General features: G+C 68.6%; 2 protein-coding genes across 4 annotated transcripts; one reads left to right on the forward strand and one right to left on the reverse strand.

Annotated features, from left to right (window-relative positions):
* The first annotated feature begins 13 nt into the window (after window positions 1-13).
* Window positions 14-2,235, forward strand: TSR3 (TSR3 ribosome maturation factor). Of its 2 annotated transcripts, none has more exons than XM_045993943.1 (6): window positions 14-204; window positions 306-504; window positions 802-995; window positions 1,351-1,527; window positions 1,702-1,765; window positions 1,862-2,235. In XM_045993943.1, the coding sequence occupies exons 1-6, from the start codon at window positions 93-95 to the stop codon at window positions 2,046-2,048; spliced, it is 933 nt and encodes a 310-aa protein (XP_045849899.1). In that variant the 5' UTR covers window positions 14-92; the 3' UTR covers window positions 2,049-2,235. The 2 variants fall into 2 exon arrangements, with proteins under 2 accessions (XP_045849899.1, XP_045849898.1); XM_045993942.1 differs by having other exon boundaries at window positions 16-204; window positions 306-525.
* Window positions 2,236-3,056: 821 nt separating this feature from the next.
* On the reverse strand, window positions 3,057-15,883 carry BAIAP3 (BAI1 associated protein 3). 2 transcript variants are annotated; one of them, XM_045993933.1, is made up of 34 exons: window positions 15,819-15,883; window positions 11,688-11,829; window positions 11,290-11,377; window positions 11,057-11,137; window positions 10,617-10,724; window positions 10,192-10,251; window positions 9,987-10,053; window positions 9,688-9,883; window positions 9,321-9,365; window positions 9,136-9,213; window positions 8,941-9,043; window positions 8,563-8,670; window positions 8,371-8,466; window positions 8,145-8,248; window positions 7,524-7,644; window positions 6,993-7,117; window positions 6,828-6,918; window positions 6,656-6,712; window positions 6,476-6,573; window positions 6,344-6,395; window positions 6,124-6,254; window positions 5,765-5,888; window positions 5,543-5,686; window positions 5,358-5,450; window positions 5,067-5,258; window positions 4,919-4,987; window positions 4,768-4,847; window positions 4,585-4,693; window positions 4,306-4,377; window positions 4,140-4,220; window positions 3,933-4,053; window positions 3,716-3,839; window positions 3,411-3,616; window positions 3,057-3,312 (listed from the first exon to the last, which is right to left on the reverse strand). In XM_045993933.1, the coding sequence occupies exons 2-34, from the start codon at window positions 11,819-11,821 to the stop codon at window positions 3,209-3,211; spliced, it is 3,462 nt and encodes a 1,153-aa protein (XP_045849889.1). In that variant the 5' UTR covers window positions 11,822-11,829; window positions 15,819-15,883; the 3' UTR covers window positions 3,057-3,208. The 2 variants fall into 2 exon arrangements, with proteins under 2 accessions (XP_045849889.1, XP_045849890.1); XM_045993934.1 differs by lacking the exon at window positions 8,563-8,670.
* Between the last annotated feature and the right edge of the window lie 361 nt (window positions 15,884-16,244).

The raw sequence follows: 16,244 nt of genomic DNA on the forward strand, positions 1-16,244 counted from the left end.
CCGGAAGTGGCGCTCGGCGCCTGCGCGAGCGCTCGTGGCTGCCCCGCGGCGGAGCTGTGAATCCACAGGTGTCCGGGGCCCCGCTGCCCGCCATGGGCCGCAGAAGGGCCGCGCGGAGGCCGGGGGCCGAAGGCAGCCGCGCTCGGCACCCCGCGGGCCGCTCCCTGGAGGCCTTCGCCGAGGAGGTGGGCGCCGCGCTGCGCGGTGAGTGGGGTGCGATCGGGGGCAGGGGCGGGGAGCCGGGGGCTGGGGCCGGCCCGACGAGCTGCGCCTGAGGCTCCGTATCGTTCCGTGCCCCCGCGCAGCGTCCGTGGAACCAGAGGCGGCCGAGGACGAGGGCCGCTCGGGCGCGGCGCGGCTACCCTGCACGCTGGCCATGTGGGAGCTGGGCCACTGTGACCCCCGGCGCTGTACCGGCCGCAAGCTGGCCCGCCTGGGTCTGGTGCGCTGCCTGCGCCTGGGCCACAGGTTCGGCGGCGTCGTGCTCAGCCCGGTGGGCTCCCAGTACGTGTCCCCCGCGGACAGGTAGGAGCGGGGGCCGGGGATGGGGGAGTGGGCGGGGCCCTGGCGCATCCTTCTGGCGGGGCTCCGCGAGGCGTGCGTGTCGAGGTTGCCCCCGTTGCCTAGCGCAGGGTCTAGTAGGTCTCAGTCAGCGTGTGTTGAGTGAATAAAGGAGTCTGCTGCAGGAACACGCACTGCCCGGACTGTTTGGGGGCCCAGGAATGATGTTCTTGTGTCCCTGGAGAGCTCAGTCTCCAGGGGCGTCCTCTCCGGAACCTAGCCCTCCCCTGCTCCCGACAGACAGCTGGTGGCACAGAGTGGGGTCGCTGTCGTCGACTGCTCCTGGGCCCGCCTGGATGAGACCCCGTTCGGGAAGATGCGGGGGAGCCACGTGCGGCTGCTGCCCCACCTCGTGGCCGCCAACCCGGTGAACTACGGCCGGCCCTGCAAGCTGTCCTGCGTGGAGGCTTTCGCCGCCGCATTCTGCATCCTGGGTGAGTGCCGGCCGAGTCTGGCCACACCGGCAGCCCTGTGTTTTCCACCCTCTCCCCCTGCGGGCAGTGTGAGGACGTGTGAGGCGGTCGAGGTGGACAGGGCAGGACCGCAGTGCCATCTGTCACCCCTCACCTTGCGCTCAGAGCACGCACGGTCCTTGTGGAGGCTCGGACAGGCAGCCCCATGAGAGGGCCTCCGTGCGCAGCAGAGGCAGGCGAGCGGCTCGTCTGGACTGTAGGATGGTGTCTGACGGGGAGTTTCAGGTGCGGGGACGGCATTGAGGGTCCCGGGGATACACTTGGGGTGGGAGACAGATTGTCAGCATTGTTGGGTTTCTGGTGTCCGCGCCGTCAGGCTTCTCGGACCTTGCTGTCATTTTGCTGCGGAAGTTCAAGTGGGGCGAGGGCTTCCTAGACCTGAACCGCCAGCTCCTGGACAAGTATGCGGCCTGCAGCAGCGCAGAGGAGGTACTCCAGGCCGAGCAGGAGTTCCTGGCCCACGCCAAGGAGCGCCCCGAGGAGGAGGAAATCGGTGAGCCTGGCATGGAATGCAAGCGCTCTGGTTGGGAGCCCGGACCTTCCCAGCATGCCACACCTCCTTTTGAGAAGCCGAGGGGGTGAGGCCTTTCTGCCCCAGCACCTGGGAGGCTCGGTTGTGCTCTGAGCTCACCTGTACGTCCCCTTCTTGCTTGCTTCTTCTGTTCAGATCCTTTTGACTTGGATTCTGGGCGCGCGTTTGCAAACCCCAACAGGCCAGTGGCTGGCACCCGGTAGGTCCTTGGGCTTCCCAGGGAACAGGAGATGTGCTCTCAGCTGGGCTTTTGTCGAGTGAGCGTGCCCTCGGTGGACACACCTGTCCCTTCCAGGCTGCTTGCAGACAGCGGTGACAGCGACAGCGAGGACGAGTCTGGGGGGCACGGCCCTGATGCCGAGGACGGAGGAGGCCACGGCAGCAGGAGCTGCCCTGAAGAGGACAGTCCTCTTGAGCAAGGGGCCAAGGCCCAGGCCCCCGCGGAGGTTTGGGAAGGAATCAAGAAACGGCAGAGAGACTAAAGACTGCACACGTGTTTATTCTCACTGGCGGAGCACTGAGGAGACACAGCAGGGCTTGTGGGGACACAACGGGCCCAGCAGCCTCAGCCCTCCCAGCACTGAGCAACACCAGACTCTGTCCCCATGCGTGTGACATGGCTGTGCTCTGGGGCCGTCCAGCCCTTCCATTGAAGCTGCGGGCCAAGGAGACCCCAGTGTGAACCTGTTTCTTTGCACTGGGTCTGGGGATTGGGGAGCCTTGCGGGCGATGAGTCTCCAGTGAGGCAGGGCCTGCCTGGGAAGGGTGTGGACCGCGGGGGTGCCAGGCGTGAGGCTGGTCTTGCACGGGCAGGTGCGGGTATGCACAGAATATGCTGGACAGCTGCGTGCCCAGCACGGAGCTCCTTAGGCAGACCAACGCTACGTGATGTCCCCAGCCTCACAGTGATGCCAGGGGACCCGCTCCCAGGCCTCAGAGCCAGGTGGGAAGTGGAGATCTACGTGGTTCTTAAGCAAACCCGTCCGTACACCCTCTGAGTGAAGGGTTCTGGGTGCCCACCCTCCCCTTCGTCAGAGCCCCTGGGAGCTGTTTCCTGCCCCCTTGCATGGTCCAGACTGAAACCCTTGCTGTCCTGCCTCTGGGCCCACGAAGCCCTGCCACACTCCCAGCCCCAGAAGAGAAGACAGAGCTTCTTCTAAGATGGGCTCTTTGCCGTGGCGCCGGTAAGCTCGGAGAGCGGCCCACCTTTGCTGGGGGCAGCCCTGCTCTCACCACTAGTCCCAGGAGCCCCTGCCCCAGACTGTAGTCGCGACCACCACAGCTGACTCCAGACATGGCCTGACGTTTCCTGGGGAGCTAAGCCACCCCACTGAGAACCCTGCTCTCAGACCAGTGCCTGCCTGCCACGTGGCCGTGGGAGCCGAGCAAGCAGACGGGGAAGCTCACCTGCTGGCCAGGCCCCGAGTCAGCTCCCCAGACCCAGCATGGGGGGTGCTGGATGGATTCACAGGGTTCACAGGACACACCACACGGACACAGACACGGCCAGGGCGGGAAGGAGCGGGAGGGCCAGCGCTGCGCATGCACACCACACGGCGGGGGGGGCGGGGGGGAGTGAGCCCCGGCTGCACAAAGCCGACCACGGGGCTGGATGAGACGACCCGGGGACTCGTGGAGGGGCTCAAGGGTCTGCTTCCATGCTCTTCTCCAGCTCCTTGAGTCTCTTGACAAACTCCTGCGCCTCCTTGTTGGTGCGGCCCTCCAGCATCCTGAGCGCTGACTTCACTGCGGGCGGGGAGGGGGGGGGGCAGCGTGAGCCCCTACCTCCGGCCAGCCCTCCACCCCCCCACCCCCCCACCCCCCCACCCCCGGACCGCACTCACCCTGGGCTCTGGGCCGGCGCAGGTGCAGGGTGACAGGCTGCCGAGCCCTGGCACTCCCTCCCACCTGCGGCTGCGCTATGCCACCAATGCTGCCCAGGCCGAGGGCCGCCTCCCCCGCGAAGTCGTTGGTGGACAGCCAGTCGTGGTCCATGACCGTGAACAGCACGCAGGCGCCGCGGCGGCGGCACGCCTCTGCCGGCACGGAGCTGCGGGCGGAGGGCGGTCATCGGAGCCCGGCCCGGCCCGGACTCCGGCGCGCGCGCGAGGACTGCTGGGGGCGGGGCGGGGCGGGGCGGGACACTCACAAGTAGAAGAGCTCGTCGTACACGGGGTGCAGCGTCCGGCTCTTGACCTGCGTCCTCTGGCTGCGCACCAGCGGGAAGAGGTGGGGCGGGCCCAGCTCCACGATCACAAAAGGGTCGCTCAGGCCTGAGGGGCGCCCCCGGGAGTGGGCCGTGAGCGCCGCCACCCGGCAGCCCTCCAGCCCCGCGCCCCGCACCCTGCGGCGCCCCGCCCGCTCACCGTTGGCGTCCAGCGGGGGCAGGTCCGCGGCGTGCAGGACCTCCACCGCCAGCCTCTGCTCCGCCGCCTCGTAGTGGCAGCGGACGCTCAGGCGCCCGAACCGGTTCTGCTCCAGGGACCTCTGTGGAAGGGCTCAGGCCAGTGACCAGGCTGGGGGGTGCGGGGCGCGCGGGGAGAGGCCGAGTGGGCAGCCCGGGGCCTCGCTACCTGCTTGAGCTTGTCCAGGTAGTACTGCTCGATGCACTCGCGCGTGGAGCACTGGTGCAGACGCAGCTCCTCCTCCAGCCTCTGCGGGGCGCACGGGGCGCTGAGCACCGGCCCCAGAGCGCAGGATTCCCCCCCCTCGGCCGGAGGCCCCCAGGCCAGGCCTCACCTTGTAGCTTCCGTCCCTCAGGCTCTCCAGGGGCAGACCCTGACCCTCCGCGTGGAAAAAATTCACCAGGGCCTGGGACAGGGCAAGAAGGCAGAGTCGTGAGAGGCACAGCCGTCCCTCTGAAGCCCCGGGCCAGAATGCCAAGGCCCGGGGGCCCAGGCGCTGCTGACACAGTGCACGGGCCGGCAGGAGGTGCCGGGCGGCCAGGATCCGCGAGGAGCCCTTCAGGCTGGGAAAGCCAGGCGCCCCGGCAGGCACCACTCCTCCCCAGGGCCCTACCTCCAGTGCGAAGTGGAAGCGGCCATAGAAGTCCGCGGAGACGTCCAGGTTGGCCCCGAGCGCCTGCAGGATGGCCTGTAGCAGCAGCTCCCAGAGGGCCTCCAGCACCCTGCAGGGACACCCGGTGTCGGCAGCGGCACCGTGGGCCGCACCCTGCCCCCCCCCCCCCCGCCCCAGCCCTACCTGCTCAGGTTCTCCTTGACCAGCGCCGCGTTCAGCAGGGCCAGCTTCTCGTCCAGGTACTTCATGAGCGGGGCCACAGCCTGCGGGCAGCACCCTCAGCGCCAGCCCAGCCACGGGCCCCCCACACGCCCCCCGCCGGCCGCGCACTCACCTCGTCGTTCTGGATGGAGTCCGGCGACAGGCCGATGTGCTGCACATACTTGCGGATGTCGGCCACCATCTGCGGGAGGGCAGCGCTCGGCACCCAGCGGCAGGGCACCCGGCGGCCGGCTCCCGCACCTGCCCGCCAGCCCACCCACCTTGGAGGTCAGGTGCGCCGTCAAGGTCTGGACCTCCTGCTGCAGGTCTTCGTCCAGGGCCCGCGTGCAGCTGAGCAGGGGCCGTGGGAGCCCCCCTTCCAGCGCCGAGGTCGCCTCCGGCCACGCCAGACCCCGCAGAGCCTGCCCAGCAGCCTTGCGGAGGAGCTCCACGTTGTTGAGCACCACGCAGAGCTGGGGAAGCCGGCCAGATGTGGGCGGGTGCGTGGGCAGCCCCGCGCCGGCCCCACGCAGCCACCAACCCCCCCGCCGCTCGGCCACCAGCTTGCTCACTGGCTCGCTCACGGCCTCGCCCAAGGGCCGGGGCTGAGCGTCCATCTTCTTCCGCAACAGCTCCGTGTAGAAGAGGGTGGCCTCGCACAGGTCCTGGGGGAGACGCGACGGGTGGGAGCTGTGGGCTGTGTCCCCTGGAGCTGCTGCCCTCCCACACCCCACTCCCCACACCCATAGCCACGCACCTGGCTCAGCTGGGTGCCCAGCGCCTGGGCCTGGGCAGGGTCTGGCCACGCCAGGCGGGCCCACAGCTCCTGGATGTGACTGAAGCAGAGGCTGGCAGTGGCCGCGGAGCTGCTGTGCTTGGAGGAGGTGTCCGTGGGCTCCAGCTAAGAGGGCGGGAGGAGGCCTGGGTTGCAGGGCAGCCCTCACTGAGCCCAGCAGCCTCGGGCCTGGGTCCTACTCACTGTGTCCACGTCCACGGCTCCCTGCAGTCGGCACCTGGCCTGGTCTCGCAGCACCTGCAGCCAGAGCTTCACGGCGGGCAGGAAGGGGGCGTGGATGCCGGCCAGAGCAAGGGAGCGACTGTCGCTGCAGCGGGGGCCCGACAGAGCTCGCCCTGACTCAGACACCCGGAGCCAGTAAAGCCCAGGCGCCCTCCCTCCAAGGGCCCTCGGGATCCTGTCCCAGGGGCCTCCTAGAGGAGGCTGGAGGACAGCCGGGGCGGGGGATGGGGAGGAGCGGGGATGGGTCTGGGAGGCAGAGAGTGGACAGAGACAGGTGGGGGCGGGTGGAGGGAAGGGGAGAGGCTGGGCAGGGCACCCACCGGCCGGGGAGGCTGCTCCAGAAGCTCTGGATGTCGGCCAGGGTCAGGTACAGCTCGAAGAGCCCCGAGGCCACCTCGAGGGTCAACTGGGGGCTCAGCTCCTCCGTCAGCACCCACGCCTCCTCGGCCACCTGTCAGGACGGTGGCATCAGGGACTGCGGGCAAAAAGGAAACTGAGGCGCCCTCCCGGCCAGGGGGCTTCTCCCCCTCCCCTCCTCACCAGACGTTCCAGCTGCCGGAAGGTGAGGGTGAAGAAGTCGATCTCGACGATGCTGCGGAACAAACCCCACACACCTGCTTGCCCCACGCCCGGCCCAGTGGCGTCCCCGAGGGGCCAGGGCAGGGGCCCCACCTGTGGAAGAGGCTGGCGTAGACCCCATAGCAGGACTGCAGATCCTCGTAGACAGCGTCAGCCAGCTGCACGAGCCCGGCGAGGCGCTGCGGCCCCGGCTGCGAGGAAGCGCGGGTCTCATGACCTCCTGGCCACCCCGCCCCACCCCGCCCCTGTGGCCGGGCCCTCCCCAAGCGGCACCTGCTCCCGCGGACTCTTGCTGTTCAGGAGCCTGTCGTACCACTCACGGTTGCCTCTCTGCAAGACAAGTCACGAGACGCTGTGGGCAACGGGGGAGGCTAAAGGGCAGCGGAGAGTGGCACAGCGGGCCAACCCGGGGCCGGGGCGGCAGGCAGCTGGGGGTGGGACAGACCTTCAGGGCCGCGGCGATGTCCATGTTCAGCTCCGTCTCGAAGGGGCAGCTCTCGAAGGACGGCTGGAAGAGCTGCAACTTGCTGAGACACCTGGACAGGGGCCGCCCGCTGACTGCGGCTGCCCCGCCCCGCGCACCACCCCCCAGCCCCGGGGCGGCACCCACTTCAGCAGAAGCTCCAAGCGGTACACGGCTGTGCTGTTGGTGGCCGGGAAATAGTCTCGCAACTGGCGCAGCAGCCGCAGCCCGAACTCGGAGAAGGCAGAGAAGCTGTCAGCCAGGCTCTCCTCCTGGGCACACAGGGCCCGTCAGAGCTGACCCTCTCACGGCCATCCCCGCGGGTAGGGGTAGGGGAGCAGCCAGTCTGCAAGGGCCTCCTGCAGCCATCCACAGGCCTGGCCCTGCTACTTTCTCCCACAGCCTCAGGGCCTTTGCACCACCAGTTCCCCCTGGCCAGCGGCCAGCGCCCACTGCCTCGGTCCCTCAGCCAAGTGAAGGGTACGACCTCCCTCTCCTGGGATTCCACCCCATCCCCCCATCTCAGCAGTGCCCAGTCTTGCTCTGCCGTGGGTCATGAAGTCTGTTTTCAAGCTCACGCCACCCTGTAGGCCATGCGCCCTGTCTGTCCAGCCCACGAGCAGCCCACAGCACACCCTCTAGGAACAGCAGTTTCAGCCGTCGGCGGGGCGCGCTCACCTGCTCTTGGGGCAGGGAGGACGCCTCTTCCCAGTGAGCCTGCAGGTCCTCCAGCAGCCCCAGCAGGTAGCCATAGTCCAGGGTGCAGGTCTGATGGTGGCGGCTGCTGACCTGCCAGTGCCTGTGGGGGCCAGCCCCGCCGCGGTCGGTGCAGAGTCAAGGAGGCAACCCCCCAGGAGACCCCTTGTGCCCCTTCTACTGCCCCTTCCCGTCCCACAGTGCCCTCATGGCACCACCCCCTTTCACCCCTCCCACTCAAAACACTCCTCCTCCTTCCCTTCCTGCCCCGCCGGCCTGCGGCCACACCCACCACACACCACGCCTCTTTCCCCTCCCACAAACCCCTCCAGCTCCACCCCTCTCAGCCGCTGCCACTCACAGCACCTCTTCTCAAGCCCCTCCTCGCCCCAGACCCCTCCCCACCTCTTCCACGACCACGCCCACTTTCTACCCACGCCCACTTTCTACCCATTCCCCAAGCCCCGCCCCTTCCTGGGCCCGCCCCTCTTAGCCCGCTCACTGGCAGCGCCCCTTTCCCGCCACAACCCCGCCCCATCCGCCCCACCCCCGAGAGCGCAGCCCCGCCCACCCGCGGCTCCTCCCCGCGCCCCGCCCACTCACAGCACCGCCAGCTGCAGCGCAGACAGGTTGCTCTGGGCGCCGTGCAGACACAGCACGGTGGCCGCGGGCCCGCTGAGCTCTCCGCGCCAGCTGCTCGAGTCCGGCTGGGAGAGGGGGCAGACGTGAGCGGAAGGAGCAGATGCCATCGCCTCCTGCCCCCGGTGCCCAGCCTCCCCTGCTCTCCCTCCCCAGGCGCCAGGTCACCCCGTCCCTAGGGCGTGGCTACCTCCTGGGACCGGTGCTCGAACTGCAGCAGACGGCTCAGCAGCAGCATGTAGGACAGGAAGCCCGACCGCCCGCGCTGGCTCATGCCCGTGTCCCTCTGGAAGGCAGGGCCCGCCCGTCACCAGCCCTGCCCCGGCCGGCCAGCAAGGGTTGAGGGCCAGGATGCAGGGCAAGGGACCCCGCAGCTCCCCACCTCTGTGGTGATCAGCTTGAGGACCAGTTGGCAGTCCCCCTGCACTCGGGAGGCGCTGGAGCGTGGTTCCAGCTTGAACCAGCGGTCTTCACCAGCCACAGGCACCTCCTGAGAGAAGGGGGTGCAGACCGGCAGCTCTCCTCCCCGTCCCTCCCACAGACCTCTGCTTCCCACTGAACATAGGTAGGCCACCGGCACACGGTGAGCACTCAGGGGTGCCTGGACACAAGACACCCCAGGAGGCTGTTCCTTCCCCCTCCTCTGCCGCACAAGGCCCCCACCCAGCCCAAGAAGGATGGGAGAGGCTGGGGGGGGGGGTCACAGGACATAGCCACCAGCAGAGTCCCTGGAGGGAACAAGGCCCTGGCCCCCACTCACCCGGACAGGGATGTTGAGACACCCCAGGAAGTCGTCCGTGTGGTCCTCCGTGGGTCCTGCTGTCCCATTCGCACGGGCCGACTTGACAATCTGTTTGAAATACCTGAGCAAAGCAGGGTAGATGCCCACCTGGGGTCCCAGGGAGCCACCACCTGCTGGCCCATGTCTGGGGGGCCCAGGGTCCCCCCGTCCTACCTGCTCATGCCCTTCAGGCCGATGACTTCGTTCAGCTTCCTGCACGCCTCCACCAGAGACACATCATCGTCATGGTCCCTAGGGGCGGGCGAGGGGACAGACCTGGCTTGTCTGGGGCCTGGCTGGGCCCTGAATGTCCCCTCCCACTGCACGTCCCTTGCGCCGCGGGGCCCCGGGGCCTATACCAGATGTCCAGGTGCAGCTGGTCTGTGTTGACGTCCTCGATCTCACTACGAGGAAACAGAGAGATGGCCAGAGGCTGCAGGACGAACCCCTGCCCAGGGCCAGTGGGCTAGGGAAGGCAGAACTCCCAGAGCTGCGGGGAGAGTCCAAGAGCTCCAGCTTCTAAGACAGGCTGGCTGGACGTGAATCCGGACCGTGTGGCCGCAGGGCCAGCACCTCTCTCTGAGACAGTGATGTCCTCTGAAGCCGGTCCTCTGCCCAGCCCCGCTCAGATCGCTGGGGCAGGCACAGAGACGGCACGCGTCCTGGCGTAGCGGCCCCCACGTCCCCACTCCCACTGCCGCTGCCCGGCTGCAAAAAAGGACTCACAAGAAGAAGTTTTCCTTCCAGACGGGGTTCAGGGTGCTGCTCTTGACCTCGGTGACCTGGATACACTTGGCCGGCAGCGGGCCTCCACGCTTGCTGCCTTTGCGGAAGCTGAAACGCTGCTCCTTGTGTGGGCCTGGTTCCCGCGGGGCGCCCGAGGCCGGCAGGATGCCCAGCATGCAGTAGGGGTCGCTGAAGCCTGAGACGCCACAGGCACCTCAGTCCCCGGCCTGGGGCCGCCCCCGGCCCTCCACAGTCACCAGGCCCCGGCACAGCCAAGCTCCCGGCTGGTCCCCACTCACCATTGGGGTCTTTGGCCAGCAAGTTCTTGGCACGCATGACAGAGACTTTCAGGGTGTACCTTGGGGCCTGTGGGCCGAGGGTGCCGAGGGCAGCTTGAGGGAGGATCTGTGGGGCCAGGACAGGGCCCAGCGCTGCGCCCTCTCCGCCCCCGAACCCTAGCCCCGCGGCTGGTCAGCGCCTGCCTGCCCTGCGTGGCAGCCCTACCTTGGCCTTCTTCACGCGCTCAATGGCCTTGGTGTGCTCGTCGGAGCTTGTACCAAACACCTGTAGAGGACGGGCAGGTGTGAGGGCCCAGGTGTCCCCAAAAGAGAGCCGCCCAGTGTCCCGGGGGCCACACAGGGGAGGAGAAAGATACATTTGTCTATCCGTCCATCCTCTGTGTGTCCGTGTGTCTGTCCATCGTCCCATCCTTCCGGGGATGCCGATCAGCCTGTATGTGTGTCTGCCTGGGCGCACACGTGTGTGCAGGGGGTGTTCTCTATGGGGGCCAAGCCTGCATTATTTGGGTAATGGGGACAACACCAGGCAGAGAACAGGGCTGGGAGAGACAGTGGGCTCCGTTCTCCCCAGAGCAGGGCAGGGAGGGGCGGGGCCGGGCCAGCAGGGAGGAGGGAACCAGTGGGACTCACCTGCTGCAGGTAGCCCAGGAGGGTCTCCTGGTCATCCACCTGGTCAGGGCCCATGGTCCCCGCCCGGTAAAGGACCGTGTACAGGGCTTCCTCATAGAGCATCTCCACCTGTGGGCAGGGAGCAGGGCGCACCCTGAGTCCCAGCCAGCCCCTGTCCCCCTGAGCCCTGGCCACTGGGGGTCCAGGCACCTTGCCTGCCCCCCTCCCCAGAGCATCCCAGTTCCCAGGAGCTCCGCCCACCGGCAGAGTCGGGTCTCAGCATCCGTAGAGTTGCACCTGCTTGGCCCTGCAGGGGTCTGACCCCCCGACTTACTGGCTTCCATGGGGAATTCTAGTCCTCACCCCACCACCACAGGCTGTCCGCCTGTCCCCAGGACCTGAGCATGGCACACGGGAAGTGCTCCCGGATCTCCCTGGGCCCAGACCCCCGTCCCCCTTACCTCCTCCTGGGTTAGGGCTCTCAGGCCACGGCTGGGGTCCACGGGCTCGGCAGGGGCCGGTGAACCACTGCGTAAGAGGACCTGTGAGGGGTGCTCGGGTAAGGGCCTCCTGTGGGGACCACTCCAGGGAGGGGAGGAGTTGAGGTGGAGGGGTGGGGGTCTGCTGCAGGGGGGCGGCGGGACAGCCCAGCGTGGTGCCCCCGCTCCCGGCAGCAGCACCCAGCCGTCCTCACCTCGGGGCAAGGAAGGCCCTGTCTGCCTTCGCCCTTCTTCAGAATGAGACGCATGTGCGCAAAAAACTCCACACCGTCCCCGGGTTTCCTGAAGAGAGAGGCCGGGCCGAGGGTCAGCGGGTCCTTCCTGGAGCTCAGGGCTCCCAGCACATGCCTGCCCCCCCCCCGGGCCAGCCACTGGCCCCTACGACTTGGGGGGACTGCTTGGGTCTCCGCTGGGCTGGTCCGAGGGCTCAGTCTGATGTCCACGGCGTGGACCCCGCCCCTGCAGGCCTTGGGTTCAGACTCTCCTGGGCTCCCCCCAGAGGCTGTGCTAGGGCAGCGGGAGAGTGGGCTCCAGCGGGGGAAGGGCAGCCGGGTGCACGTGTCCACACGGGATGCGGGGGGGGGGCACCCACCAAGCCCCGGCAGCGGTGGGCTCCTGTGGGTCAGCGCCAGCGCTCCCCGGCTCTCCCTCGGTCCTCCGGCGGAAGGACGGGCGCGCCTGAACCTGCCTGAGCACACTGCTCTTGATCTCCAGCAGGGTCGTCATGGTGGGGTCTGCGGGCAGAGAGCACGGCCGTAGCCTCTGACGGCCAGCGGCCAGAGGCCACCACAGCAGATGCTCGAGCAGCAATGGTCCCATCAGCCACAGACCGACAGTGGCAGGGCGCGGCCTCCCAATGGGGCTGCCCACGGCACAGGAGGGGGCACCTGAGCCTCCCCAGAGCCCCCTGCTCCCTCGCTGCCGGACAGCACTGGACCCCCGGGGGCCAGGTGCACTCCTGCTGGCAACGTGGGGCCAGTCCCTTGGTCTAAGTCCTCATGGCCCCGTTTGCAAACGGGGCACCCCGGCTGGGTCGCGCTGGGGACTGGACGGTGCCGAGAGGCGACGATCAGTCGATTGGTCAGTCGGTCGATCGAGCCTGGCACAGCCCACGCTCCGTGGCTGGGAGCTGCTGGGCTCTGGCGCATAGGGGGCCCATCCTGCCATACCCCAAGCCACCACCCATCCGGGGGGGTCCCCTGACTGTGTCCCTGGAGTCAGAGGACAACTCAGCAGCAAGGGTCGGTGTGTCCTGGGGGCCCTGCTCTGTGCAGACAGAACATGGGGAGGCAGGCAGGCTTGGAGGACAAGCCCGCAGCCCTGGAAGGGGCTGAGCCCAGGCCCCCAGAAGTGTGCATCTCCGAGTTGGGGACAACGTGGTCTCCAGGACCCCCTGAGGAGTGTCGCCACGTGCATTTGTTCTCATCCTCGGTCTCCCCGGCCCTGCCAGCCACCGTCACACTGGCTCGCCTCCTCCAGGAGTCTCAGGAACTCCTGCAGACCCAGGGGCAGGGGCAGCGGGACCACAAAGCTGCTGCGGGGCCTCTTCTTCCACAGCACTGGCCGGTCCAGGCACCCACCTCTCTCCTGGGCCACCCAACAACCTGTGCCTCTCCCCAAATCCCACGGTCTCTTTGTGCCCCTGCCGGAAGCCATCAAAGTGCTGATCCCCTGGCCAGGCTGGGGTTCTGGCCTCCACTCCGTGCCTACCCCTTGGGCTCCCTGCCCCAGGCTTTGCCAGCCTCTGGTGTATGGCATGCATCATGCGCCCCTCAGTGTACCACAGGACCTTTGCACTTCCTGCCCTGGTCCCCTCTCCTGGCAGAGCTCACCCGTCCCCGAGGGAACCTCGGGGCAGGCCCGGCCCATGCAGAGGAGCACTATCACCTTGCTGACGAAGGAGAAGGGGGCACTCAGCTGGGTGCAACATTCAGGCCCCAGATCTCCCAGGCAGCTCGTGGCAGGAGAACCAGGAGAGCATCCCCCCTCCCGCCCAGTGTGCCCAGGCCAGCGACCCCGGGATCGTGCCCACGTCCCTGTAAGTCTCTAGGGAACACCTGCTCCCTCCTCCTCAGCACCTTATGCCCTGGTGGGAGCGCTGGAGCCCGGGCATGCTGGCCACTTCCCGAGTCCTGACCAAATCCCCGCCCTCTGCTGCATCTGTCTCTCTGCGGCCCCGGGGCTGCCGTCCCTGCTCTGTGCCCCCGGCCAGCTCAGCCCACCCAGGCAGCACGCAGCCGGCTCCCTGAAGCCCCAGCGCCAGTCCTGTAGGGCCTCGGGGAGTGCTGGGCTCGGAGGGTCTCATCTGAGCACCTGAGAGCTCGAGACAGAAAGGGCTGCGGGCTCTGACTCTGAAGTGAGGCCCTGCCTTCCCTCCTCAGACTGACCACTGCCTGCCCCTGGGGGGGCATCCTGCAAAGATGGGGGGTGTGAGGAGGCGGGCGCTGCAGCGCGGGGGTGCTGTCCTACGGGCCATCAGCAGGGAGGTCATCGGGGCCCCCTTCCCCTCTCTGGCTGTGGGGAAGCAGCGGCTACCCCCGCAGCCCCTCAAAGCCGGTGGCAGCCAGTGCTTGAGCTGTTGCCAAGGCAACCGCCAACTGTGTCTGCCGAGTGACAGGGGCTACAGGGGCTCACGGACCCAGAGACAGACATGACGCAGAAGCCAAGCGGCCACAGAGTCAGGGTGCCTCCCTGAGAACAAAACGCTCAAGGCAGAGGGCAGCTGCCCTGCCCCATAATCTCGGCCCCAGAAAGGGGGTGCTGCTCTGCTCCCCTCATCTACCTGGAGAAACTGAGGCCCCAGGCTGAGAAGCTTATGCGAGGCCACAGAGCCCGCAAGTGGCCAGGGACCGAGCCCACCTCCGACTCCACTGTCCAAGCTCTAAGCTCTGGCACGTCATGAGCTCTGGGGCCCAAGGAGGCCGGCCTCCGGCTCTGGGGCGCTCCCTCCCTCGGCCCGTTCACTGGACGGGGCAAAAGTGGCATCTGGGCACAGGTGTCTGGGAAAGATGGCTCCTCTCGGGGTGCGCAGACACTCGTCCTGTTTCCCTGGAAACCGCTCGCCACTCGGACACTGATACTACGGCACACAGCGGCCCAGCCCCGGGAACCAGTCGGCTCCTTGCCCAGAGCTGCACGGTGTGAGTGCACGGCGGACCCCCAGGAAGCCCCCGCCGTCCCTCTGCCAGGCCCAGCAGAACTCTTCCCTGAGCTCTCTGTGTCTCTGGGCCCCCTGGGCTGGGCAGCAGCACGGAACAAGATGGGCCCGCATCCTTGCTCATGCCCGGCCACCAGGCCAGGATCCCAGCCCCACTTGTCCAGTGGGCGAGGTGAGGCCGGCCGAGGACCTGAAGGTCACGCTGGCACGGGGCCAAGCCAACATGAACACGTCCACCTTGTCCCCTGGCTGACCCCAAGGCCCAGGCTGAACGGGAAGTGGGAATCCTACAAAGTGGACCCCCCCAGTCCCATCTCACACCCCGGGGCCGGGTGAGCTGCCTGGAGCCTGGACTCCAGCCAGGGGCTCGGAGCCACACTGTCCTGCGAGCCCACCTGGGGGCTTAGGTGGCGCCGAAGCAGCTGGTGGCGGGGGCAGCCAGAGCCTGACCTGTCTCCCCAGCTGGAGTCCCGTGTGGCCCCTGGTCACCCGCACAGTGAATAGATACCTTTATGACCAACATCTCTGAGCACTAGGTCCCTTTGTACCAAGATCTGGTCCCTGGAGACGTGCGGGCAGGGGTCCCCCGCGCTACCCTGTGTACGGGGAGTGACGGGGTATCTGGCCCCACATGCTGGTCTCCATGTCGCCCTCTTGGTCTTCTCTTCCCAGCCCAGCCCCTTCACTTCTCCTATTGGATTTCCGGCCGTCAGCTCCCGCTGGCTCCCTAGACAGTGCTCCCCCGTACACAGCCCAGCAGCAGCCGCCGCCCAGCGCCCATTACAGACGCTGCTCCCTGAGATCCAGTCCCAGCCTGATCCCGGGGAAGGGCCTGGGAACGTGCGTTTTAAGCAGCTCTGCAGTCCGACCCTGTGAGGCGCGGGATCCGCTGCAAAGGGCCACCCAGACGCTTCTAGAACGAAAAACGAAGCCCTGCGTCCGAATTTCCTGCGGGGCCCCCTCCCCCGGCCCTTACTCACCGGTCTCCACCGCCACGTCCCTCCCGCCTGGCTCACCGACAGCCCTCCCCGTGCCCCCGCAGGAGCCTCGGGGCCCCCCAGTTCCGTCCAGGTCTTTCCCTCCCCGATGAGGGGGGCGGGTCTGGGCCGCGCAGAGGCCGGTGAGTGCGCATTGTTTTCACCGTGGCCCCGCAGGGCTCTCGTGGGGACCAGGGGACCTCAGACGACTGGCGGCGGGGAGGGAGGGAGCGGCGCCGGCGGCATCTGCCCCCGGGAAACCCCGCGGGGCGGCTCGGAGGTCCCCAGCCCCGACCCACCTGCGGCCTCGGGGGGCATGCGGCAGCGGGGTCGGGGGGGGGGGGCGCCCTGCCGGCCCCCCCACTCGACCCCCGCCGGCGCTCCTGGAGACGCGGGCCGAGAGAAGGGCCCGGGACCCGCCCCTCCGAGCACGCGCCGGCCTCAGTTTCCCTGCAGCCGGGGGCGCGCCTCCCACCTGCCGTCGCCCTCCTCCTCCGGGGCCTCCCCGCGCCCCTCGGGGTCCGCAAACGCAGGAGCCGGACCGGGCGCGCGGCGGCGGCGGCGACCCGCCTGGAGTCCGAGCACTCACCGCGGGCCGGGGCCGGGGCCGGGGTCGGGGGCTCGGGAGACGCCGCGCTCCGCACCTGCTCCGCGGACGCCCGGCACCGCGCTCGCAGCCGCGCCGACGACTGAGCGCTGGGGGGCGGGGCCTGGCCGCGAGCCCCGCCCCGGCCCCGCCCCCGCCGCTCCCGGCCCGCCCCTCCCGCGACCCCGGCCCCGGGACGCCGCAGCGCGCACGCCGGCCGCGAGGGGAGTCGCGCCCGGGAGCGCCCGTGCCCGGCCGTCCAGCCGCGGTGGGTGCAGAGCGGGGAGCGGCTTCTGCTGGGCCAGGACCCCCTCCCCGGGGACCCTCGGCGGCCAAAGTCGCAGACACCGAGCAAGCCCGGCCCGGGCGGCGCGCAGACTTTTCTCGAAGGGCCTCCCCGCCCAGGCTCTACCTCTGCGCCGACTCCGC

This window comes from Meles meles, chromosome 21 (assembly GCF_922984935.1).
Source record: "Meles meles chromosome 21, mMelMel3.1 paternal haplotype, whole genome shotgun sequence".
Lineage (NCBI taxonomy): Eukaryota > Metazoa > Chordata > Mammalia > Carnivora > Mustelidae > Meles > Meles meles.